This window comes from Physeter macrocephalus, chromosome 7 (assembly GCF_002837175.3).
Source record: "Physeter macrocephalus isolate SW-GA chromosome 7, ASM283717v5, whole genome shotgun sequence".
NCBI classification, from domain to species: domain Eukaryota; kingdom Metazoa; phylum Chordata; class Mammalia; order Artiodactyla; family Physeteridae; genus Physeter; species Physeter macrocephalus.
This window is the reverse complement of record NC_041220.1, coordinates 125,328,761-125,355,554: the sequence shown is the minus strand read 5'-3', so window position 1 is coordinate 125,355,554 and position 26,794 is coordinate 125,328,761. Positions and strand designations below refer to the sequence as shown.

General features: G+C 39.6%; 1 protein-coding gene across 2 annotated transcripts in view; it reads left to right on the top strand.

Moving 5' to 3' along the window:
• The window catches only part of ANXA5 (annexin A5), a 31,914-nt gene extending 12,484 nt beyond the window's left edge, over nt 1–19,430 (top strand). Inside the window, exons 3-13 of one of the 2 annotated variants that reach the window (XM_024119294.2) lie at nt 733–817; nt 2,121–2,215; nt 3,383–3,496; nt 5,477–5,567; nt 8,350–8,429; nt 8,886–8,942; nt 14,423–14,516; nt 15,416–15,511; nt 17,078–17,136; nt 17,343–17,465; nt 18,901–19,430. In XM_024119294.2, coding sequence (XP_023975062.1) covers nt 733–817; nt 2,121–2,215; nt 3,383–3,496; nt 5,477–5,567; nt 8,350–8,429; nt 8,886–8,942; nt 14,423–14,516; nt 15,416–15,511; nt 17,078–17,136; nt 17,343–17,465; nt 18,901–18,960 — 954 coding nt within the window. In that variant the 3' untranslated portion in view covers nt 18,961–19,430. The remainder of the gene's footprint in view (nt 1–732; nt 818–2,120; nt 2,216–3,382; nt 3,497–5,476; nt 5,568–8,349; nt 8,430–8,885; nt 8,943–14,422; nt 14,517–15,415; nt 15,512–17,077; nt 17,137–17,342; nt 17,466–18,900) is intronic. The other variant, XM_028492242.2, reaches the window with a different exon arrangement.
• Nucleotides 19,431–26,794: the final 7,364 nt, after the last annotated feature.

Below are 26,794 nucleotides of genomic sequence, written 5' to 3'. Positions count from 1 at the left end.
TTTTACATTTGGTAGTGTATATATGTCCATGCCACTCTCTCACTTTGTCCCAGCTTACCCTTCCCCCTCTCCGTATCCTCAAGTCCATTCTCTAGTAGGTCTGCGTCTTTATTCCTGTCTTGCCCCTAGGTTCTTCATGACCATTTTTTTTTAGATTCCATATATCTGTGTTAGCATACCGTATATGTGTGTTAGCATACCGTATTTATTTTTCTCTTTCTGACTTACTTCACTCTCTATGACAGACTCTAGGTCCATCCACCTCACTACAAATAACTCAATTTTGTTCCTTTTTATGGCTGAGTAATATTCCATTGTATATCTGGGCCACAAAAGGCCTCAGTTTTAATGCAGGCTCAGCATGCTCCCAGATCAAAGTGGCGAGAGGCTTAACGGGAATGAAGCCTGCAAGGAAGTGCCCTCCGTGAACCAGGAGGTGCTGGTGGAGCTTGATCACTGGGGCGATGCCTGAAGGTAGAGGGCCTTGGAAGCCAGCCTTCCTGCTAATGGTATCTCAGGTGGGCCAGGAGAGCTCGTGCACTGAATTGGTGCACTGCTAATCCACATTGTAATGGTCTGTTTCCCATTTCAGATGGGGTTATATTGATGTATCTTATCAAATGATAAATTTATGTAAAGTCTGAACATGAAACAGAGCAAGCGGCTTAACTGTTTATGTTGTCTATCGTATTAGTCATGCTGTGAATAATATTGCTGTTTTTCCTGTGTCAGGCGCTCAGAGGCACTGTGACTGACTTCCCTGGATTTGATGAGCGGGCCGACGCAGAAACTCTTCGGAAGGCCATGAAAGGCCTGGGTAAATTCAGCCTTCTTTTTGTTCTAAAAAAAAATGTGACATTTGTTTTTCTGAACAAAAAGTCATTGTTTTACAGTAAGATTAACTTTAGAATATTTTGAGCTGAACGTATATAGAGAGAAACATTAAAGGAACAAAAATAATGACTGGCCACCCCTAGTATTTAGTCTCTAGAACCAAACAGGAGTTAAATTCAGCCTCTTTGTTTTTTTAGCTTTTCAGCTTTGCCCGTATGGTAGCTGACTGAGTAGATAAACAGACATTCCTGAGGGTGATCAGCTGGGCAGCCTTTTGCTCTCAGTGTCCAATCAGATATGCAGTTCTATAAGTTTCTTACATCCCACTGTCTTCTCTTTCTCAGCTTTCCTTTTTTGCAGTTTAAAAACCTCTCATCATGAGGACTTCCACATATAATTAATCCTCCTGTCCTCAGGCTCCTTCTGTACCGGTGTCCATGGGAGGGATTCATCTTCCTCAGACTTGGCTCTGACCCCATCACTCTCCATTCTGAACATCTTGTGAGGTTTCCTGTTGAAGCAGGATCAGGTGCAGGCTTTCTGGCCTTGTAAGGCCTTCCCTGGTATTCCAGCCCACCTTGTCGGTCTCAGCTCGCATTACTGCCTGAGGTATCCTCTGATCCAACCATGCCAGGTGATCTGCTCTTCAGGAAAGCTCTGTATTTTCCTGCTGTTGAGCTTTTCCTGGATTCTAAAAGCCTGTCTTTCTTCCTTACATCACTGCCTGTCAAAATCTTTTCATCCTTCAAGATTGTTTTGGGTGGGTGTCACCTTCTCCATGAAGCTTTTCCCAAAACTGTCTTCCTCTGCCTTTCAGCTACGAGAACCTCCTCTGAACCCCATTTAACACCTGGACCTCTCCTGAGGCCCTTGTCACATTCTGCCTTACCTCACAAAAAAAAATTTGTATTTTTTACCTTAAATTGTTCGTAACTTGAAACCAGGGTCTATATCTTTTCTCCTTTCTCAACCCCCTGGAACACCCAACACATCATGCCTTGTGAAGAGCTGTTATTTGAGTAACTATTTGTTGCAAGGAAAGCTAGGTGCACTCAGTTTTTAAAAAGTCAGGAGAATTTTTGCATCTCCTTCACAGTGTGTAGGGGTAGTACGTATTGTTGGAAACAATAGCATTTTGATATCGTAAATTTTATAGTTTAATAAATTATTTAATAAAATATATTTTATGAGGCAAGGAATTAAAGTGACTGGGGAGCTGGTTACAAAGGTTATTGAGAGAGTGGGCCTGTGGGAGCCGGGATGTAATGGTTGGAACGTAATTGCAGGCACCGATGAGGACAGCATCCTGACTCTGCTGACGTCCCGCAGTAATGCTCAGCGCCAGGAGATCGCCGCGGCTTTTAAGACTCTATTTGGCAGGGTAAGACTGTACTTCATCCCAAGGTAGACTGTGAGAGCAGCTTTCTCTTTTAAGACTAGTTTGACATCTACTAATATTCTTTTGTAGATATCATTAATCTTATGATTCTGACTTTCCCATTCCTCCTTTTTTCTTTTCTAGTTTGTTTCTTAGTTATCAGCTGTTGGTTAAAATGCTCACTCCACTTATCCTCATATGATTGTTTTTCCTCACTTGACACTGTATGGGTGCTGAAAGATCCCAGTGGGGATAACTGCCCTTCTTTCCTTCTGTGTTTCCCACTCAGGATTGTTGTATTATGTTCCAGGTGTAAACCTGTATTGCAATGTGTTTTGCTCTGACACAGTCACAGTCTTGGTTCCTTTTGGAGTGGTATTTTAATAAATGAGTTTTTAATTCATTGATTTAAATGTTCTTATTTGATTAACAATTCGAAGTAAAAATTAAATTTGTTACTAAATGAATTAGTACAGACATGAAAAACTTAAATGTAGTTTTGTTATTCTGAAAATTTTTGTTCATTATTTCGAAAAACAAATGCAAAGAAAAAAAACAAGTATTTTAAACACAAATTCTAGTTGCCTGTGTGCTGAAACTGAAATGGATGAGAAATACCTCTTTTATCTTTATAATTATGCAAGTTCCCCATAATAGCAGCTGTCCTGCAGTAGTCAGGGGCATAGTAATGAACATAATCTATTATGTATGTATTAGAATATTACTAGATATGGAGAGAAAAGAAAACATTGTTTTGTTTAGGTATGATAGGCCAGATTTTGTCCTTTGTAAAAAGGCATTATGATATTTTGGGGAAATTTTTTTTTTTTGAGATAGACATGTTTCTCAGGAGAGTATTTTTAAAATATTTTAGGCTTATTTTAAAATAAATATTTTTTATAAAAAGCATTCATTTTTTTAAAAACTCTGAGATTAAGAAAAACATCTTAAAAACAAATACCTTGACACATGAGTGGCTTTGCTTTAGCTTAAGGTCAGATGTCAAAAGTACATTATTAAAAGCCACGGGGTGTTGTTTAGCTCATGTGTCTTCTCCTCGGAGATAGCAATGTAAAGAATTCATTAGAGCAAAGGGCTATCGTTCATATTTAAGAAGAATCTCCTTAAAATTTCTGCATGGTTAACCAATTTATATTTTCTGTGAGTTAGGACCTTCTGGATGACCTGAAATCAGAACTGACTGGAAAATTTGAAAAATTAATTGTGGCTCTGATGAAACCCTCTCGGCTTTACGATGCCTATGAACTGAAGCATGCTCTTAAGGTGAAAGGATGAGTGTGAGGAATATTCCTGTCGCTTGTATAATATTATTTTGTGTTGGTAATTACTTTATGGTGTTTTTATTTATTTATTTTTATTTTTTTATATATTTATTTTATTTTCAATTTTTTTTGGAACATATAAATCATCACATCAGTCTATTACAGTCATTATGCATGACACTTAGCTGTTCTAACAGCTATTTCTTTTTATAAAAAATTTAATTTTATTTATTTTTTTTATACAGCAGGTTATGGTATTTTTATATTAAAACAAATTGAATTATTTCACTGAGGGTTTCTTGAAGGACAAAACTGCGTAGGAGGCAATAAGAAAAGGAGGGAGAAAATGACAAGTGTGTCATTTAATCTTTTTGTATAGTTAACTCAGTAGTAGTGGTTTTTTACAATTTTAGTGTATTTTACAGCCTTTTGTACATTATTTTCATGCTTGTTTTCTAATTTTGAGATATGTTTTAAAAATGTTACAGATTAGGTATTTTATCTTTTAGTTTAGAAAGTTGTCTGATTAGGGAACAATAATATTGTTAATCGTTTTAGCATAAAAGATGAAGCTTTGGAGAGAATTTTGAGATAAGAAAGATTTTCTCATACCCTTTCCTTCTTTCCTGTACTTCTAAACACTAAAATGAAGCAGCTGGTAAACTTGATATAATTTCACTGTAGCAAGTAACTAAATGTATATTCCCTTGCCTGGTGTTTGCAGTGTTGTATAAATGTGATTACATTGAATCATTTGTTTAGACTTAATGGGACAGGGAATAACTCAGTCACTAGTAGTTAGGTTTTGAATGGACAAACTGAAATTAAGAACAAGGAGATGATGTAGCTCAGGTGGAGGGAGGAGAGGGTTTATCAAGTTAGGAACCTTTCTGTGCTTCTTCATTTTCCTACAGTGATTCTTTGGAATAAATAAAATCTTAGGTTATTGGAAATGGGCATTTTTGCAGCCTTCTGAAATATTAGCAGTGGCTAAAATTCTGCCCGAGCATAAACCTAGTTCTTTCAGTGTTTTATTTTTTGGGAAAGCAACAGAAATATAAGGAAATTAAGGCTTAAATATGCTATCTTTTTTTTTTTTTTTTTTTGCGGTACGCGGGCCTCTCACTGTTGGGGCCCCTCCCGTTGCGGAGCACAGGCTCCGGACGCACAGGCTCAGCGGCCATGGCTCGCGGCCCCAGCCGCTTCGCGGCATGTGGGATCTTCCCGGACCGCGGCACGAACCCGTGTCCCCTGCATCGGCAGGCGGACTCTCAACCGCTGCGCCACCAGGGAAGCCCTAAATATGCTATCTTTTAAAATTAAGTTCAGCTATGTCATTGCTTGTATCTTCTAATTTAGTAGTGTAGATATGGCTTACAATCAGAAAAAGGAACACCAACTACAATTATTCTTTAAAAATCCAGAAAGCAAATCCCAATTCCTTTATGCCGATCCAATAACTGATTCCTGATAACTAAGCCATGCTATATTTATTGCTACCTGTGTTGCAGAATTTCCCTGTGATCCATAGAGAACTTAATTTGAGGGCAGAGTTGTTTATGTTTTGCGGTACATGTTGTTTAAGTATCAGTGTTCTTCCATGTAAATTTATGTAGTTTTCATTTGTACCATCTCATCCTTTTTATTATTTCCTGTTTCATTAAGATGTTTCCCTTTAAAACTATTTAGAATTAAACTGATAAAATTACAAATTTATGTAATCTGTTATATGTCATATATGTAGACACATTCATACAATAAACATTTTTTTCATTAGGCAAAAAAGGATAAAATTGTCTTTGGAAAGAAAACTAATTTGAAATTTCATATTTCTATAACTAATAGAACTCATATAGGAAGTGAATGTTATGTTGGACAATATATATATATTTATGCAGTTGGGGTAACATCTGTTCTGGGAAAATCACTTTCTTTTTAATCTTAACATGTTTTTTTCTATTAAAAATAAATCTCCAAACAGGGAGCTGGGACAAATGAAAAAGTCCTGACAGAAATTATTGCTTCAAGGACACCTGAAGAACTGAGAGCCATAAAACAAGTTTATGAAGAAGGTAACTGTTTCGAATTACATCTCCCTTCACTTCTGCTGTCACTTTGTCATTTCTTTAAAGTGAATGCAGTTCTTTGGGGTTATAGGAGGGCAGGCCATACGTGATTTCTGGATGAGTGAAGGAATGAGTAAACAAATAAGCAACCATTCAAGCTAGTTTCTCTTTCAGTAGGGAAAAGACTGCCTTCTTCTATACCTATAACTACTTTAGTATTTGTAAGAAACTTCTCATGAGGATGGGACTTATTTTCATATAGGATTTACAGTCAGTGTTGGGATATACAGGTTGTCTCTTTCACATTAAATTTAAGATGTAAGTGGTTTTTCTTCCTTAAAAATTTCAGTTTTATGTTAGTAGAAGTTAAGAATTACTAAAAAGGAAAAGAAACCTTGTCCAAATCAGAGTCGATAATGTCTGAGTAAATGTATGTCATTTTAACTAAGGGGAGTGCTTGACTACTCTGCATTTTAACTTTTCTTTTTGGTGTCTTTTCTTTTGGAGTTTTAAATTTTTTTGCGTGAAAAAAATATATATATTTCAATCCGAAGCATATCCTGTTAATGGAACCAAGAAAATGTAATAAAAAGGAAAAGTAGGGAGTTCTCTTCTCATCAGATTTTCTGTAAAAGACTCTGTCCTCTGCATGACTGAGGGGCATCAGACTGTCCACATTGTCAGCTCAGTCAGCAGACCTCCGAGCCCAGTGCCTGCAGCTAGGAAAATGGGTCCCTATCCTGGCATTAGTTGGTTGTCTTAGAGATGACCCTGTAACCCAGCAAGTTAGAACGGTGTGAAATATATGGCAACTAAACAATTACCTTTTGAAGCGCTGGAATCTTTCTTTCCTGCTCCTCTTTTTGTATTTGGATAGGACCCAACCACTAAGGCAGAGGTGTTACATGTATCTCAGCTGCAGGTGATCACGCTTGAGTTTTTACCTGATATAATATTCAGATATCTCCTTCTGGGGATGTTGACATTGATGAATGAGCCTCTGTGCCGCCGGATGACAGATGGGGTGCCACAAGAGGTGTAGTAACCGTGTGTGGTCCATCCAGTCAGCCGTGCTGTTGTGCACTAGCTGTGTGTCCAGCAGCGTACTGGCTGTCATGAATGATGCAGAAGATGCACATAACAAAGCTCCTGTCCTCAAGGAGTTTGCAGTCTACTTAGGGATGACGTGACTTAGAAAAAACTGCAAGAGTTACGGGATAGTAAAATTCAAGCACCAAACATGTTTAATGAAAGAATTCATTCAGAGAAGAGAGGTCATTTTGGCTTTGGATGTCAGGAGAGGCTTCTTCACGGTGCAGTCAGACACTGAGCCAGGGTTTCAAGACTAGATAGGTTTCGAGTGGGTGAAGAAGGCATTTTTGGTCAAGGTGCACCCGCCGTCTGCCATGGCATGGCCACCAGTTTGAGAAAAGTATGTTGAGGGAACAAAGAGAATGTGACTGTAGTGGAGGGAATGTGCATGTCCATTGTGGAGATGAACTGAGTAAGTGCAGTTAGGCTCTGTTGCAGATGGTTTTGTATGACTGGATTAGAAATTTGGACTTGGTTCAAAAGCATTGTAAGCTCCGGAATGGATAGTAGAGTATTGAAGGGACAGTTGAGGGAGGAAGAAGGTTTGGATTAAGAGGCTGAGGTAGCTGTGTTGGGGGGGGTAAGCTGGGCAGTTATGGCTCAGCCTAGGCTGGTGGGAGGTATGAGGCGAATCAATCAGAGACAGGAGAAATATTTAAATGGATGTGATGGTTGATTATATATAGGTGTTGGAGTAGAGGAAGGAATAAAAAATTCCTTCAGGGTGTTGTATTTGAGCAGTTGATTGAAATAGATATGTATCTCTTTTGTATCTTTAGAAGTGTCAAACTTTTAAAAGTTCGTCTCCTTTCAAATAATGATGAAATGTTTAAATGCCTTAGAGTAATACCTCCTTTCCTTCAATGGCAGCTGGTTGAGAGACGGTGACTCTTGTAGATCCTGGTTTTCCCCTTTGCTGTGGCTTTATGTCGAATAGCTGGAAATGGAGGGGAGAAGGGCATATTTTAAAATATCACTGCTGTTGCTCAGAGCTAACTTTATTTGTTGCAGAGGAAAAATATCCTATTAGGGGAAGGAATGGCCATGCCCCAAAGAAAAAAAAACTCAGAATATTTGAGAGTGGAAGACGTTTGGAGATGAATCATGTAAAACATTTGAAAGAAAGGGAAACAAAGTTTAAAATTAAGATTGATTGTATTTTGGAGACTTTCCAGTACTATCATGTATCTGATTAATAACAGATTAATAACTACGTTGGTTGAGAGCATTTCTAAATGGCCGAGTCATGATTTAGGTTTGAACTGAGTGCTTTTGGGAGACTTTAATTACTTTTCTTCCAGCCACTCACCACTTAAAACATTTGCCTTCAGGGCTTCCCTGGTGGCGCAGCGGTTGAGAGTCCGCCTGCCGATGCAGGGGAACCGGGTTCGTGCCCCGGTCCGGGAGGATCCCACATGCCGCGGAGCGGCTGGGCCCGTGAGCCATGGCCGCTGAGCCTGCGCGTCCGGGGCCCGTGCTCGGCGGCGGGAGGGGCCGCAGCAGTGAGAGGCCTGCGTACCGCAAAAAAACAAAAACAAAACATTTGCCTTCAGTCTTCAGAGTGCTCAGAGAAGCATGAACTATTATGCTAATCAAATATTTCTTCCTTTATGTCTCTCCCATTTGATTAATGGGGCAAGATATCCTTTTCTAGTTGAAAGAAGCTGTAAATAATTGTGAAATTATTCTGTTGCAGAATATGGCTCGAGCCTGGAAGATGATGTGGTGGGGGACACTTCAGGGTACTACCAGAGGATGTTGGTGGTCCTCCTTCAGGTATTGGGTGGAGGCTATTTGTGGTTTAAAAAATCTGAAGCCAGACTGGTCTGAATCTAGTTAAGTAAAGTCACTTAAAATTTAAGTAAAGTCACTTAAAATTCTTTTAATTATTTCTGGTACTTGCTTGATTCTGGCTGTGTGGTGCCAGTGTGTGTTTGTGTTTCAGAATATCTGACCTGAACTCGTAATAGCTAACTCATAGATTTTTTTTTTTTTTTTTTGGATATCACTGTCCTCTTTTACTCATAGATTTTAAAATCAAGAGGGTCAGGTTGGTTTTGGACAGCGTTTGTGTGATAATGTAAAAATATTGTAGGATTGATAAGATCTTAATTAATGCATATTATTCCTAAGAGAAAAACCTTTATGTCCGTAACCATTAGGTGGAACCATTTTTTCTTTAGAACAAAAATATTCATGTAATCCAGTAACGTGACATATTATCTCTTCTAGGCTAATAGAGACCCTGATGCTAGAATTGATGAAGCACAGGTTGAACAAGATGCTCAGGTGAGTCAGAATTAAGATGTGATGACTTTATTATGACATAAATGAAAAAAGAATCCATGCTAATGGCAAATCATAATATGTTGTAATAGCATCTAAAAATAGTCTAATGGGTTGTTTACAAGTCATAAGACCCATGTAAGTAGATGTCTCTCATTTTGATCTGGCCAACAAAATGTTTTATCCCAAGGCTGAAATGAAATAAAATAAATTACATGTAAATAATGAGTTCCACCTGGATATGTTATATTCCTTTAGATTATGGGACATTCTCAAAATAGAGAATTTTACAAGAAAACCAGGTGTTATGGATTCTACTGCCAATGTGGCAGTCTCTTCGCAGAAAAGGATAAAGAAGAAAAAATATTTTAGTGGTAAATGGTGTTTTATTACATAATAGATGACACGTTATTGTAGAATTTGCAAATTCCTCCACCTTTCCTTTGATAGACTTCTAAACAGGATTGTTCTTTTGTCAGTTGCTCTTTAGTCACTCCCTAATGAAATTTTGTACTTAAGTGGCTTTTAAATTCCATTATAGTCTCAGTATGGTTTATAAAGTAGTCAAATGTAGGAAGGAAGTGTTAGGAAATTTGAAACATGAGACATGAAAACTGGAAAATGGTAATAAAGGAATTACTTGGTTTCCTAGAATCACGTATCGTAGTCCTATCTCTCTGGTCACATGTTTCAAATATAGGCGTACCTTGGAGATATTGTGGGTTTGGTTCTAGATCACCACACTAAAGTGACTATCACGATAAAGCAAGTTACATGAATTATTTTGGTTTCCCAGTGCCTATAGAAGTTATGTTTATTACACTCTACTTCAGTAACTGGGCAATAGCATTATATCTAAAAAACAATGTACATCCCTTAAATAAAAAATACTTTATTGCCAAGAAATGCCAAATCAGTTACAATAGTAACATCAAAGATCACTGATCACAAATTTAATAATAATGGAAAAGTGTGAAATATCGTGAGAATTAGCAAAATGTGACCCAGAGACACAAAGTGAGCAAATACTGTTGGAAAAATGGTACTGATAGACTTGCTTGACACAGGGTTTACAAACCTTCAGTTTGTGAAAAATGAAATAGCTGCAAAGCACAATAAAAAGAGGTGTGCCTGTCATAAAATGTAAAATTTTTTTTTTGTCTTTTTGTTTTTTTTTGCGGTATGCGGGCCTCTCACTGTTGTGGCCTCTCCCGTTGCGGAGCACAGGCTCGGGACGCACAGGCCCAGCGGCCATGGCTCACGGGCCTAGCCGCTCCGCGGCATATGGGATCTTCCCGGACCGGGGCATGAACCCGTGTCCCCTGCATCGGCAGGCGGATTCTCAACCACTGCGCCACCGGGGAAGCCCTAAAATGTAAAATTTTTATTGCTAGTCATGCACCACTGAAAGGGGAAAAGCTATAGTCACTCCTCCAGTTGTCTGTTCTCTGTGAAGTAACCGCTGGATGTGTGATCTGACTTTGCTAATAGCAAAGAGGAGAACATTATTCTAATTTTGGGTGGGTTGATTTCCTAATGGTGTTGGGACGCTGTCATCTCTGTGTGTGTGGCTGGAGAGAGAAAAGGAAAGGAAATGCATGCTTGCTGAGGGCTGGCTGTGCGGTGTTTGACACTCGCCTCACTATCCCTTATAAAATGCAAACCTGTTGTGTCCCATCTCTGTTTAAAACCTTAAAACCCTTCAGTGGGTCTGACTGTCCGCAGGATAAAGTTCAAGCCCCTCAATGTGGTTTATAAGCTACTTCGTTATCTGTCCCTTGCTTTCTTATGCCTCTGTCTCTCTCTCTCTTACTTGCTCTCTCTTTCTCCTCCCGCCCCTTCTCCGCTCATTCACCTAATTCCTCTTCAAGGGTCAGTCCTCAAATTAGCTGCTTTTCAGGTCTCCCCGCCTGACCCCCAGGTGTGTGTCAGGTGCTCCTTACAGGGAGACTATAGCATCTCAAGCTTTCTGTCACAGTTCTTGCCACCTAATATCGAAGCTGCCTATTTACTTGACTGCACACCCAGGGCACTCTGAGCTGTCAGTTCAATTTGTATCCTTTGCCCCTAGCATATGGTTAGCACTTAGTAACTACGAGTGGCTGATGAGTGACCCAGTGCATAACTCTAACACAGAGGGGATCGTTTCTGTTTTCTGGATAAGGAAACTGAAGCTCAGAGGTTCTAGAAACAAGCCCATGGCCCCCACTGGGTGGGAGTGGAGCTGGAATTTCCACCTGGGCCTATCTGACCCCGAAGCCCTTCCTCTTTCACTAGACAACAGGCTTGGCGTTCTTACCTGTTAGCTCCTCTCTCTCCTTTCCGCTACCGTAAAACGGGCTTAGTAAGTATAGATTGGAAGGAAAGATCTCGCTTAACCCTGCCCACGTGAGAGAGCAGGGCTAGACCAGCCTTACAAACCCGTACTCCCCAGCTGGTAGGGGCTTTGCTCATTGCTGAGACGAGCTTGTTGCTTTCCAGGCTTGCACTGTCTGCGGGTCTGTAGGAGATGCGCTGGTTCTCTCCTGCTCTCAGGACTGGGACTTCTGGATGCTTTTCAGGGGTCGTGGTCACGGTGAAAGGAGCAGCTTTAGTAGTCTCAGGTGGCTGCAGTGAGGCCTGCGTTAGCGGGCGGTGGGCAGATTTCCCAGCACAGCTGGTGGTGTGATGAGAGCACTGCTGCAGTGTGAGGCTACTGAACGGGAACAGTACATTTTTACCTCGTTTTCATTGATTTCTCTGCTTGGAGCACTCACTGTAGAGCACTGCTTCTCAGACTTTAATGTGCCTATAAATCCTTTGAGGATCTCCTTAAACTGCAGATTCTGACTCAGTAGGGTCTAGGTGGGGCCTGGGATCTGCATTTCTAACAAGCCCTCAGGTGATGCCCGTGCTGGTCCTGGGGCCACACTTTGAGTACTGAGGCTGTATGGGCATCACTTAACCTCTGCTGCAGGGGGTATGACCATTCAGGACCCTGAAGGGGAAACTTGGTACATCTGAAAACTGACTTATGAAGTTACTTTCAAATACCCCTGAAATAGTTTCCAGGCTTTCTTTACCTTTTCAGTGACCAGGGACAACACAGAATACAGACTGGCTGTTGATCTTTGATTCATAAAAATGTTATGAATTAATTCAGCCTGTCGAAAACAATTACCCTTTCAGCATTATAAAAAAGGAACACACCCATTTATACCTTGTGGCGAGGGTACCTGGACTGTGTCACTAATGGGGATTTCAGACTTCTTAATTTAGAGTCTTCCAAGACAACTAAGGGGCCCTTTTATGAGCGTCGGAATTGTTTTCCCTACCGATACCTGGCACTAGGGGATTCCTGTTATTGCAGGGATTTGATAAGCCTCAGTGAGTCATTCACCTGGGAACTGAACATTTTGTAGTTAATTCACTTGACTTCTTAACATTTTTAATGCGCTGAACTTGATTTTACTTTCTCCCCTACCAAATCCTTGTTTTATGCTTTCTCTGGAGAGAAAGTTGAACTCTTAAAGGAAGGAGGGAGAAGGGAATCAGTGTTTATTGAGCACCTGCTACCGATTGCCTGACACTGTTCAGTGCATTCATTATGTGGGTTATATAATCTCCATGAATAACTCTATAGAAATATTCTTCCTTCTGTGTAGGTGAAGACACTGAGGCTCAAGAAGAGATTGAGTAACTCATCTAAGACTCACAGATAGGACAGGACCAGTTCTATTCTGATTCCAAAACCTCTGTACTTTGCACTGAACCAGAGGTTATCAAACTGCGTGGGCTAAACTGTCAAGGCGCCTCTGAGGGAAGGGGGAGGGTGAGGAGGTGTGAGGGTCCCTCATCCAGAAGAGCTCCGTGGACATTGGGCGTCCTCATTTAACCCTTACGTTAAGACAGGACAAAACAAAGAACTTTTAAATATTGCTCCATGTGGTGATACCGTCATTATTATTGCCTATGATTTAGTTAGTAGTAGTTTTAGACTAGGTAATGGTCCCAAACGTAATCCTTCCAAGAAAATTAAGAGATTATAGTTAAAAATAGCCATCGCACCAGGTTTTTCCATACAACTGCTACAGCTACTAGAGAACATCCCTAGAAATATAGAACAATGGATAAGAAAGGAGGCTTCAGCAGTGCTTGCGGTATTGTACAGGATGAGCCCTTCACCACTTTTAGGCATTAATGTATATGTATATCTCATCTGTATGTGGAAAACATACTAGAGGTAGTAGCCAGTATCTTTGGGATGTTGATATTCTTGGTAATTTAAATTTCCTTATTTATGTTTTTTCTCTGTTTTATAAAATTTATCAATGAACGTGTAATTTTTGTAATTAGATTTAAAAAGTTATCTTAAGAGAGGTCTGCAGCACCAGCACCAGCACCCTGACACAGTTCTAAGGTTTAGATACTTGCATGACTTTCGTAGTAACCCTCTTTTTAGTTTTGAAGAGCATGCTCACATGACCAGGATTGATGTTGTTTATTTTTATCATTAAAATAAATTAATTTCAAAATTGAGTGTAAAGATGATTCTCTGGAAGTGTAATACAAAATAGATCTGTAGTAGCGTAGTCTGTATTCTTAAACATACTGTGATCAAAATTTCTACATCCAGACACACGCTTTGATCACCTCGTATCATTTGTTTTGCCACTTGTGGCCATAAAGGCAGCTCGGAGTAGTAGTCTCAGCAAATTGCACTTGGCTTGCTTTAATAGGTATACTTACCGTGAAATGATTAAAAGGGTAGTATAGACATTTTAAAGATTGATTCTTTGGGTTTTAATAAATAATCTACAACCCAATAAGCGGACTCAGATTTAACGATGATGTTTGTATATAACTTTTTCAGCAATGATATGGACATTGGAAACCATATATTCTTTTCCGTGTAAAAAGGTAAATGTAGACACTCAAGCTATTCAACAAGTATATGTTAAGTGCCTGCTGTATGCCAGGCACTGTGCTATACTCACAATGTTTTAAAAATTCGTTGTGATCTCTTACAAATGGGAAAACTTTTTGTAGCTAGCATTGGTTAAATTTCAGTTGTAAAGAGAGAATATGGAGTTTTATCATGTATTACTGAACAGCTACAGAGCAAGCAAAACAGAAAACGCAGACCCCTTAGCTCCTAGTTAAACTTTCCCAGTCTGTAAATGGATGTATCAGCAGTGAGGTCATCAGAACTTTCCACCAGCCGTATCATTGCTCCTGAATGATTGGAAGTCATGGTAGACATTTGGGGAACATTTAACCTGGCACCATTGCTCTGCTTTATTGCTTTGACACAGTTTAGTGGCAAGCTCCCAAGTAGCCCCAAACTTAGTGAGCTGAGTTTCAGAGTAGGAAACATCAGAATTGAAGAATATAAGATGATGAATCAGGCAAATTAATATTCAGGGAATAAAACACAAGTGTGATTAAGAACCTGGAAATGAGATGGGAGAACAGTTTATTAATTGAGGTTGAAATTTTCACAGGCTTTGTTTCAGGCTGGAGAACTTAAATGGGGAACAGATGAAGAAAAGTTTATTACTATCTTTGGAACACGAAGTGTGTCTCATTTGAGAAGGGGTGAGTGATAAAAATGTGTATGATACAGGTACTTTGATTAATTTTGAAAGTACAAGAGTCAGTATGCCAAAATACCTGCTGCATAACAGGCTGTTACTGAATGGATCAGTTTTTAAATTTCTTCCTTTTGGTGACCTTGAGAAGTCTCATAATTCTCTGCTTCTCTTGTAGCTTTTACAAAACTTAGAGATCCTTAGTCCACTCTTTGCTATCAGGGTGATGAGGGAGGTAGGCCTCTAGATTGTTACTCATAGTGACAAATCACTGAGCTGTAGCTCACTACAAGTATTTCCTCTTAGATAGTGGTACCTAAGAGTTCACTTCTGGGTATTCATCAGAACTTGTGGCACCAAGTGGGAATAAGTTCACTGGCAAGTGACAGAAAACCCTACTAATAGTGGCTTTAATATTGGGCTTTCTGTAGGTAAGATTCCTTGGCTGATTTGGCAGGACGTAGGCTCTTTCTGTTTTTCTTCTCTGCTGTCCTTAGTGCTTTGGTTCTCTTTCTCATCTTCGGTACCTCATTGTCACACGATGACTGCTGTTGCTCCAAACATACCAACCATTTTCACAGCAAGAAGAAAAGAAAGGGCTAAACTCACCATATCTGTCTATTTTAATAAGGAAAGAGAAAGATTTTTCAGAATCCTCTCCCACAGATTTCCCTTTAGATCTCATTGGTTATAACCAGTAAGGAGGGGCTGGGAAATGAGTGAACAAGGAACATTTATAATCCATTGTTTCGGGCTTGGCACCTTGAGGCTCTGAACAAAATCAAGGTCTGTCAGCAAGGAGAAAGGAGAGATTTGTGTTTGGTAGGACAGTACCTGGTTAGAGGAAGTATCTTTCTGGAAAGAGTGATTCTTACGTGATTCAGAAATTGTTTTCCTGTTTTCTAGTGTTTGACAAATACATGACTATATCAGGATTTCAAATTGAAGAAACCATTGACCGAGAGACTTCTGGTAATTTGGAACAACTGCTCCTTGCTGTCGGTAGGTAATTCTATAATGTATATAATATTCATGGTGTTAAGAGTTAAAGTATTTTATTCAGTTGAAGCTGTATGTGAAAATAACCACCTATTTCTTTATAAAAAAAATGAGCTTATCATGGTATTTGGGTGAAGCAAACTCCTAAATTTCCAATTCAAAATCTGTCTTGATGGTGGAAATACGTGAAATATCTGGTTATTTCATTTAATCTTATGGAAACATTAAGAGAATTGTTTAAAAATCATTTTGAAGCTGCATTAAAAGTACTACTGTTTCACTGTCAACCTGAAATGTGGGCACCGTAATCTCAGAGGCTTGTAAATGTTACTTCTGATATCTGTGGGCTTTTATTTTTCTTTAGAATACCATCCTCACGGTTTTGAAGCAGACTGAGAAGTTGGAATCTGATTTAGAATAAGTCTCTTTGAAATAATGGAAGATGTGTGATAGTGGTTATTTTTCTGAGTAAATAGTTTAGAATTTTATGTTAGCTAAGTATTCAGAATAACCTGGAAAAATTGGAGAAACGAGTCTGTGCAGTTTATTGTCGTATTACCTGCTCACCAACTTCCAGGGAGAATCTAGTTTGTGAGTTCCCTGTGCTCCCAGTTTTCTTATGGGTTTGGAGTGAACCTCTGTCTGCTGTTTGTTCTGAGTATCTGGTGTTGAGCTGAAGTTTCTGTGCTCTCTGTCCTCTGGAGAGCAAGCGGAATGTGTGCGTGAGCCAGCACTAACAGGAACCTTTCATGTGAGTCCACAGTTCCTGAAGTTTAATAGAAATCTTTTAGATGACCCCTTCATAATAGAATACACATAAAAGTTCTGACGGTTTTAGTTACTGGTGGCTGTTTTCTTAAGCACTGGAAAAGAACACACCGCCCCCAATCAAGGATTTGTTATTTTTGCATATTAAGGAATTTTTATGATAGTTTCTGAAGCTAAGCAGACTGAGTTCTGAGGAGCCCGAACGTGCAATAGGTGTGCACACGTTCAGGGAAGAGACTCTTTTCTGTTACCAGTTTATCTGGATGTTTCTGCCGAAGTGGGTGAGTCTCATGCTGCTCGGCGTGACTCATGGATGTTACATCAATAGGATACGGAGGGAATACCTACATGAAGATTACAGACAGATAGTCTAAGTTTGTCAGATTAGATGGGGTAGTAATCTTACATTATTTGCTTGAATACAGTGGAACGAAAACTCCCAGGAGGGGTGTATAATTTACTGGGGATGAAGAAGGTTGTGGCTTAACAGCCCAGGCTGCCAAAACTGTTACAGCAAAAAGGTGCTCGTAGAAGAAAGGGGCACTGAAAAACTTGCAGCCCCTGTCCTACGTGCCTTTCTGTGTAGAACTCAGAACTCTAAGGAAAACTCAAGCCAGTATCTATGGAGATTCTCTGTAGTCAGGAGATCAGAGCAGCTTGCAAATGAGCAGCTCTTGAGCCTGTGTTACTTTCATGCTGTATTTAAGTAGAGCTATAAGCGTAAGGCAGCCTTGATTTTTAATTACTTTATCCTTTTCACATCAGAATAGCGTGTGACCATTATATTACTTATTTTCGTAGTGAAATCCATTCGCAGCGTACCTGCCTACCTTGCAGAAACCCTCTACTATGCTATGAAGGTAAGCGCGTGCCTTGAATCTTCTGTCTAATTAATTTATCTCTCTAGTATGTTGTAGATGATAGACTTTGAGGTTTTTTTCCTCCTTAAAACAGGTAGTTCAATTCTACTAAATTGTTTTACTTTATTGACTCATCCCAACTCGGGAGTTTGATGCTATAATTGACATTTTTAAACACTGTGCCTCTCTTTTGTTCTTTTTTAAAGGGAGCTGGGACGGATGATCATACCCTTATCAGGGTTGTGGTTTCCAGAAGTGAGATCGATCTGTTTAAGATTAGGGAGGAGTTTAGGAAGAATTTTGCCACCTCTCTTTACTCCATGATTAAGGTAGTAGAACCTTTCTTCAAATTATGTTTAGAAATCCACAGCAGACCAGTGCATAGCTTGTAAGACATGGGTGGGAGAACCTAATTCCTGTGTTAAGTTTAGAGTTTTAGGGATGTGATTAGAGCTGTGAGCTACAGAGTTTGGCGTAATGTCCCCTGAAGTACGGGTGATGGCTCCTGAGTGAAAGACTGGCTCTCCGTGAAGGCCGAGGCTCCTGGTGAGCTTAGAAGCATTATTTAGTAGTGGTGACAGATGACTCACTAAACCCAGTCTCGTCCACTCCACGGTAATAATATGTTGATTCTTTCTCCCTTTTATCAGTTCCAGCTGTCTCTGTTAGTTTCTCCTTTCTTTCACATCGGGTTTTTTCTTTCTTTATTGTCTGTTATCACCTTATCTCTGGTATTGGTTCATAGTTCAGGAAAGAACCAACCAGGTCATATCAGGAGTAAGTAAAGAGCTTAAGTATTACTGTCAGTTTCATCCTTTTAAAAGCAAAGGACACTGTGGCCTATAATTAAATTTGGCTTAAGGCCTTTTGACTTCCTCATTCTTCCTTTCCCTCCCTCCCTCCCTCCCTCCCCTCCTTCCTTCCTGTCTCTGTCTGTCTTTCTGTCTGTCTTTTTTTGTCTCTCTGTCTTGGTCTTTCTCTTTGATAAAGGGGAAAGTGGGCTGTGTGCAAAGCAGCATCTCAGTTGAGAAAGCGTTGAACTTTGTGTGTGCGTGGTGTGCTGGGCTGAAGGGTACTAGAGTTCTCCCAGTGACTCACAGCTTGAAATGTTAACGTATCCCACACATCTGTGCATGACACAGGCAGAGGCAGATGTCCTTCCCCTTCTGTCTTTGAGGCAAAGCCGTAACAGCCAGGCAGTCCCAGCATTTCCCCCCACAGCCGGCCCTATGCTGTGTGATAAGACGGGTCCCCAGCTCCCGGGATGTAATGCCTGATGATCTGAGTTGGAGCTGATATAATAGTAATAGAAATAAAGCGCACGATAAATGTAATGCCCTTGAATCATCCCGAAACCGTCCCCTGCCCCCCGGTCCTTGGAAAAATTGTCTTCCATGAAAACGGTCCCTGGTGCCAAAAAGGTTAGGGACTGCTGTGATGAGAGACTTAGAGTTTGTGTAGAAACCTTGACTTGAACATGGTTGTAAAAGCTTCCCTGTTCTCTGTGTTACTAGAGGGAAGAACATACTTCACTGTCCTAGGTAGAGCCGCGCTTTTAAGGGGTAAAATTAGAAAGTTAAACATCAGTTGCATCAGTAGGAAATTCTCTGTAAAACATTCTTGTTGTGAAAGGCACTCACAGAGAGATTACCCATTTGGGAGAAACGTCATGTGAATAAAATCTGTTGCCAGATATGTCTTAGTTTCTTATTTTCTGTGGCTTCTGTGAGTCGTGGGGGTTAATGGAGTACATCTGGGTTTCAGGGGGACACGTCCGGGGACTATAAGAAAGCCCTCCTGCTGCTCTGTGGAGAAGAAGACTGACGTGCGCCCGGGGAGAGACCCTGCACGGCGCCTGCCGCCGTCACCGCTGCCTTCCCGCAGTGCATCTCGCTGCACTTCCTGCCCGCCACAGCTTGGCACGTTGCCTTATTCATGCTAGCATGCTATGACCAAAACATATATGTTGTAGAAGAGAATAGTGGTGCTTCTTTCTGATCTTCACTTAAAACCCTTCTCTTTGACTGTCGTAGTCCTGAAGTGTACTTATGTTACTAAGACTAAAGTCTGGATCATTTGTATTTTCCTTTAAGAGGTCAGACTGCTTTCAGCCTTTTTTAAAAACTTCATTTATATTAAATTGATAACCGCATTACCTTAACCAGAACCTTAGCCTTGAAATTGTGAACTCCTGGAAATGTTATTAATCAAGTTTGCTACTAAATTAAACCTGAAAAATTATGGTGGTTGCGTTCAAAGGATTAATGAATAATAAACATTTCCTTCCTCCTGAATTACGTGTGGGTGTATGTCTAAAGAAAACTTATTTAATTTACCTACTTAACAGTGATATGTTTTTTCAGGCTAGTCAGTTGACAGTGTTGTCAGTTGACAACTGAATTTATAGTCGGCTTTTGGGTGAAAAGCTTGAAATACAACATGCAAAATGAATTGTCTGTGCAGTGTGGAATGAGGGAAGAGTTGAAGGGGGTCTCTGATTTATTGGTGGCATGTTTATGTGGGTATCAATTAAAGCAATGCTTAATGTTAGTTGCTTAGTAGAAAAGCTGATTTTAAAACTTAACCTAAAATTTCAGAGTGTTACTTTTCACTTTCCTATTATCAACTTGTTTTTCCTGTTTTCATCTACTGCCTTCTTTGAGATAAAAAAGCAGGCAATATAGAGGCAAAAAGAGAGAAGCGGCTTCTTTCTCTCTTCTAATATTTACCTTTCAGTTTTCTGCTTTCAAACTGCTTCTTGAATTGGTGTCAATTTCCTTTTTTCACTTACTCCCTTATAAATGTGTGTTTTTAAAAGCAGGTGATTGCTGTTAATAGGACATTTTAATAAATGGACGACTCTCCTACTGAAAATTCTTAATTAATATTGTTCTTTTCACAAGCTTGGCTGGTCATCACAATAACCGTGAAAGCTTTGAAAATTATGTCTGTGTATATATGACATGCTATTTTTTTTTTCAAAAGCTCCATAGGCAGTTCTGATGCAGAGCCAAGTTGAGAATCAACTGCCCCTACTGCCCCCATCCCCGCATACTGAGATATAATTGACATACAACACTGATAGGTTTAACGGCGTGACTTATGTATGTTGAAAAATGATTATCACAGTAAGTTTAGCTAATATCTATCATCTCGTATAGATTAAGAAAAAGAAAGAAGAAAATGTTTCTCCTGGTGATGAGAGTTCTTAGGGTTCTCTCCTAACAAGTTCCCAAAGGCCAGACAGCAGTGTTAAGTATAGTTACGTTGAACGTTACATCCCCAGGACTTACTTATCTCATAACTGGAAGTTTGTACCTTTTGTCCACTTTCTTCCAATTCCCCTCTCCCCACCCCTGCTTCTGAGAGCCACAGATCTGACCTCTTTTTCTATTAGTGTTTGTTTGTTTGCTTTTTAGATTGTACATATAAACGAGATCGTGCAATATTTGTCTCTCTCTGACTTATTTCACTGAGCCTAATTCCCTCAAGATCCATCCACGTTGTCCCAAATGGCAAGAGGTTCATTTTTACGGATGAATAGTATTCTGCTCTGTGTGTGTGAGTGTGTGTGTGTAGCTATCACTTTTTCTTTGTCCATTCATTGATGGATACTTAGGTTGCGTCTATGTCTTGACTACTGTAAATAATGAACATGGGGGTGCATATATCTTTTTGAGTTAGTGTTCTCATTTTCTTTGGATAAGTACCTTGAAGTGGAACTGCTGGATCATATGGTAGTTTATTTTTAATTTTTTGAGGACTCTCCATGCTATTTTCCATGGGGGCTGTACAAATTTACATTCCCACCGACAGTACACAAGGGTTCCCTTTTCTCCACATTCTCGTCAACATTTGTTATTTCTTGTCTTTTTCATAATAGCCATTCTAACAGGGGCAAGATGATGTCTCATTGTGGTTTTGATTTACATTTTCCTGATTAGTGATGTTGAGCATCTTATCATGTACCTGTTTTGGCCATCCATATGTCTTTCATAGGAAAATGTCTATCCAGATCCTCTGCCCATTTTTTCATTGGATTATTTTTTGTTGTTATTATTATTTGAATTCTTTATATATTTCAGATATTAACCCCTTATCAGACATATGATTTGCAAATATTTTCTCCCATTCTGTAAGTTGCCTTTTAATTTTGTTGATGGTTTCCTTTGCTGTGCAGAAGCTTTTAGATTGATGTAATCCCACATGTTTATATTTGCTATTGTTGCTTTTGCTTTTGGTGTCCAAAAAATCATCACCAAGACTGATGTCAAGGAGCTGACCACCTATGTTTTCTTCTAGGAGTTTTGTGGTTTCAGGTCTTATATTCAGATCTTTAATCCGTTCTGAGTTAATTTTTGTGTATGGTGTAGTTTAGTGGTCCAGTTTCATTTTTTTACATGTGGCTGTAAATTTCCCAGCACTATTTATTGGAGAGACTGTTCTTTTCCCATTGTATATTCTTGGCTCCTTGGTCAAACATTAATTGACCATATATCCCTAGGTTTATTTCTGGTCTCGTTGTGTTGATCTGTGTGTCTGTTTTTATGCCAATACCGGACTGTTTTGGTTACTGTAACTGTGTAATATAGTTTGAAGTCAGAAAGCATGTTGCCTCCAACTTTGTTTTTCTTTCTCCAGATTGCTTTGGCCGTTCGGCGTCTTTTGTGGTTACATACAAATTTTAGGATTGTTTGTTCTATTTCTGTGAAGAATACCTTTGAAATTTTGATAGGGATTGCATTGAATCTGTGGATTGCTTTGGGTAATATGGACATTTTAACAATATTAATTATTCTAATCTATGAACATGGAATAGCTTTCCATTTATTGTGTCTTCTTGATTTTCTTTCATCAACGTCTTGTAGTTTTCAGTGTAGAGGTTTTTTACCTCCTTGGTTAAATTTATCCCTAAGTATTTTATTCTTCTTGATGCAATAGTAAATGGAATTGTTTTCTTAGTTTCTGTTCCTGATAGTTTGTTATAGGTGTATAGAAATGCAACAGGTTTATGTATATATATATTTTTTATCCTGTAACTTTACTGAATTCATTTATTCTAGCAGTTTTTTAGTGGAGTCTTTAGGGTTTTCTCTTTAGTATCATGTCATCTGCAAAAAATGACAGTTTTACTTCTTCCGTTCAGTCTGCTGTCTCTGTGCTGTGCCCTGAGTAGGGGTAACCAGTCAAGGATTATGTGTTTGTAAGAGTCCTTTGGGACATATGAGTGCAAGCCCTGCTGGCCACCAGAGCCAGGTAACCACAAGGTGTCTCCTGATCAGTAGCTGCAAAAATTGTTGCATCATACAAGTGCACAAGCTCCTTCCTGGGAGAGACTGGCAGTCTGGAGCGAGGCAGGGTGAGTGTGCAAAGATGTCACCCACGGGCATCCTTCCCCAGAGAGCACCTCTGCAGGTCCCTATGATTGTGCCAAACCAGAAGCCTGCCCTCTTATCAAAGCTCCAAGATAAGCAAATAGGCCTCTTTCACAGAGAGACTGGGTGCCTCAGTCTTTTGCATCTCTGCTGTGCACTGGGGGTAGCCAGTTAGGAGCTCTTTCTCCATTTGTTACAGTTCCACGGCACCTGTGCATGTGAGCTGCACTGGCCGCCGGAGCAGGCGATTTAGATTTGGACACATCTGGGCAGCAGCCACAACACCTGGAGCACCAGATGAGTGTGTGAGCTCTTTTCTGGAGATACCAGTGGCCTGGAGCGAGGCACAGGGAGAGTGCGATACGGTGCCTGCTGGCCTCTATCTTTGGAGAATATTTCAGGAGGCCTTTAGAGGTGTGTTCAGTTAGATGCCTGCCCCTCAGGCTGACACCTTAAGATATTCACACAAGTCTCTTTCACAGAAAGTGTGGGCACTTTTCAGTTGGCTGCCTCCGTGCTGGGCCCTGGGTGGGTGATCTGTGCCAGCCTTTTAAGAACTGTTTCTCAGTTTGCTGTAGTCTTGTAGGTCTTATGGATATGAGCCCTATTGGTTTTCAAAAGCCAGATATTTTGAGGGTTTGTCAGGGGTAGGTGTTAGAAATCGGGGTGCCTGGTGTATGGTTCAAACCCTTAGCTCCTCAGGGAGAAGCTTGGGGTTTTGAGTTCTGTCCCCATTGTGGGGTGTCGCTCTGGGGTGGGGTTTATGGTGAGATTGTGTCTCAGCCTCTCCCACCCGCTTCGCTGTGGGGTTTTTCCTCATTTGTTTGATGTGTAGGGGGTCACTCAGCTAGGTGGTTTTTTTTTTTTTAACCCTACAGAGGAAATTCTTCCCTACGTAGCTGTAGATTTGGTGTGTCTGTTAGGGTAAATTCAAGATCCTCCTATGTTGCCATCTTGAACCAGACTCTTGGTTTTTCTTCTTTTTCTATTGGTAAGGTGAATTACATCAACTGATTTTCAAATCTTGGAACAATCTTGTATTCCCAGGATGAACTGCGCTTTGTCATCACGCTTTATCACTTTTCTATGTTGCTGGATTTGTTTTGCTAATATATTTTTGAGAATTTTTGTTTCTATGTTCATGAGAGATACTGGCCTGCAGTTTTATTGAAATATTTTTTTGTCTAGTTTTGGTATCAGAGTAACGCTACTGTCATAAAATGAGATGGGAAGTATTTCTATGCTATCTTGTGCAAGTTTGTGTAGAACTGGTATGAAAAATTTCCTTTTATATTTGGTACGTTTTCCAGTGAAGCCTGTCGTGAGCTTTTTTTTTTTTTTTGGGAAACTTTTAAACTACAAATTCAAATATCTATCTATCTGATTTTTATTTTTTTATTTTGTATTTTTTAGCCATGCCGTGTGGCATGCGGGATCTTAGTTCCCCCAACCAGGGAGATTGAACCTGTGCCGCCTTCACTGGAATCGTGGAGTCTTAACCACTGGACCGCCACGGAAGTGCCACTATCTGATTTTTAATAGATAGTCATCACATATTTATCACAAACTCAGTGGCTTAAAACAACACAAATTATTATCTAACAGTGCTAGAGGTTGGAAATTCAGAAGCATTCTCACTGGGCTAAGATAAAGGCGTTGGCAGGACTGTGCTCCATTCTGAAGGCTCTAGAGGAGAATCCGTCTCCTTGTCTATTCCAGCTTCTAGAGGATGCCTGGATTCCTTAGCTCTTGGGCCCTTCCTGCATCTTCAAAGCCAACAGTTAATTCACTGCAATTTCTGCCTTCTGACCTCACATCTTCTCTGTCTCCGACTTTTTCCCTTTTTTAAGGACGTTGGTTGTTTACACTGGTCTTGCCTGGGTGCTCCAGATGCTCTTTCCACTTCAAAGTTACATCTGCAAATACCTTTTTGCCGTATGAAGTCATGTACTCACAGATTCCCGGGATTAAGACATGGATATATATATTTTTTTGGAGTGGGAGTGGGGGCATTTTTCTGCCAACCACAGACGGTTTCCAAAAAATGTTTTTGTGGTACACACAGCATTTTCCCTTTATTAGGGTAGGAATGATGCTCTACATCCTAGGTATAAGTGAAACTTCCAAATAATACATACCCTTAGTTAATTTAGCTGACATAAACGGGGAGAAACGTTTTATTACTGGATTTTGAATGTATACTTAATTTTAATGATCAAAAACCTCTGAGGATGTTTTTCCCGCCTTGAACATGTGTACGTACACATACGCTTTGAAGAATCTCCCACCAAGTCTGTGGCAGTCTATCTTGTGACAGTGGGTGGTGCTGTTGGCATAAATTTACTTCCATCACATAAAACTGCACTTCTACTTAACTGAACGTGTTGATTTTTCAGCAGCAGAGGGTATTCCTACACAATCTTCCTGACCCCAACACTCAGACAAAAAGTGAATTTAAAATGTAATTCCGTACTTGGTTACTCATCTGTCACTTGGTGGCTTAGAATCATCTTGTTTTCCCTGGTTTAGGATGTTCAGTGTTTTCTGAAGCACTGGTTTGTCTTTTCCCCCTGAGATGTTTGGTAGCTAAGTCCCACCTTCTCTCCTGCTCCCAACCCTGCAGTGGAGCATGGAGCTCGTCACCTTCCCCTGTAAAGTCTTTGGATATTTTCTATGGATGATGTATATTTCTCTTCATTTTTCAACCTGACAGCATTTAAAGATACAGCCAGAGGTGCACGTAGGGAAAAAAAAAATCCCCTTCTGCAGAATGAATTTGTCTTCTGGGTTTTGATACTTGAAATGAAGGAATATTTTAAAAATTTAAATTCACTTTTTTAAACCGTTGTCTTTTCATACACAAATGTCTAAAGCTATATTCATCACACATCCCACAGACGAGGTTGCCCTCCCAAATTCCCTGTTTTTGATAGTAGCTCTAAAATTCTTCTAATTATTCAGTCTCAAACTTTGGGACTATTTTTATGTCCTGCCTTTCTGTGTCTTTCATGTTAAACTAATTATCAATCAAATCCAAATAATTCTTCCTTCATTATGTCTATCACATCTGCCCCCTCCTTTCCATCCCTGCTACTCCCCTATTTCTAGAACTAACTTATTACTACACAAATGACTTCTTTTTATTAAAGAAACATTTCTTTATTTTTTATCAAAGCAATAAATGCACCAGGTAAAAAAGTCAAAAAATGTGGAAGTATAAGGAAAAGAAGAAGTCCTTATCCTCTCACTTCCCAGCCTATTCCATTCCCAATTGGGGTGGGTGTCAGAAGCCTTAAATCTGCCTTTCTGTGTCTTTCATGTTAAACTAATTATCAATCAAATCCAAATAATTCTTCCTTCATTATGTCTATCACATCTGCCCCCTCCTTTCCATCCCTGCTACTCCCCTATTTCTAGAACTAACTAACTTATTACTACACAAATGACTTCTTTTTATTAAAGAAACATTTCTTTATTTTTTTATCAAAGCAATAAATGCACCAGGTAAAAAAGTCAAAAAATGTGTAAGTATAAGGAAAAGAAGAAGTCCTTATCCTCTCACTTCCCAGCCTATTCCATTCCCAATTGGGGTGGGTGTCAGAAGCCTTAAATAGCCTTAAAGCCTTAAACATTTTTATCATTTTCCATTTAAATTTTTCCAGGAAGTTTCATCCATCAAATATATATATTTGTATGTAATACTTGTAATACTACTATGTATATATACTACTCTTTCCTCATTTATTCATTTCAAGGTTTTCTGTTGGTTCTGTGCTATGATAGGTGGTGATCAAGCTCATCTACCCGACTATCCTTTCATCTTCTCTTCTCCCTCCTCTCAGTGTTCTTATGTTGCTCTTCTTAGTTCCTCTCAGGTTACCTATGTACCTTTAAACAATATATTTACATTTTCATTTTTTGTTCCCACAACTGTCAAAGAATCTCTAGAACCCTCATTTGGAAGGTAAGGGTACTAGAGACACTTCACCTCTCCTCTCCCCTTTTCATCTTCCAACTCTTGTCAACTGTAATTTTGCTTTGTAAATGGTCAGGATTAATCCTATAAACACTCTGGTCTATGATCCCAGTTAAATCTTTTGTCAGTAAATTGATTCTACAGTTTGAAATGGAAAAGTTCAGATTATTGACTAATCTCTAACCTAGCTGTGTTCTATGATTTTATTTCCCTCCTGGTATACTTTTTTTTTTTCACACACACACACACACACACACACACACTGTATTTTATTTTTACAAGAGATAAATAAACTGACACCTTTATC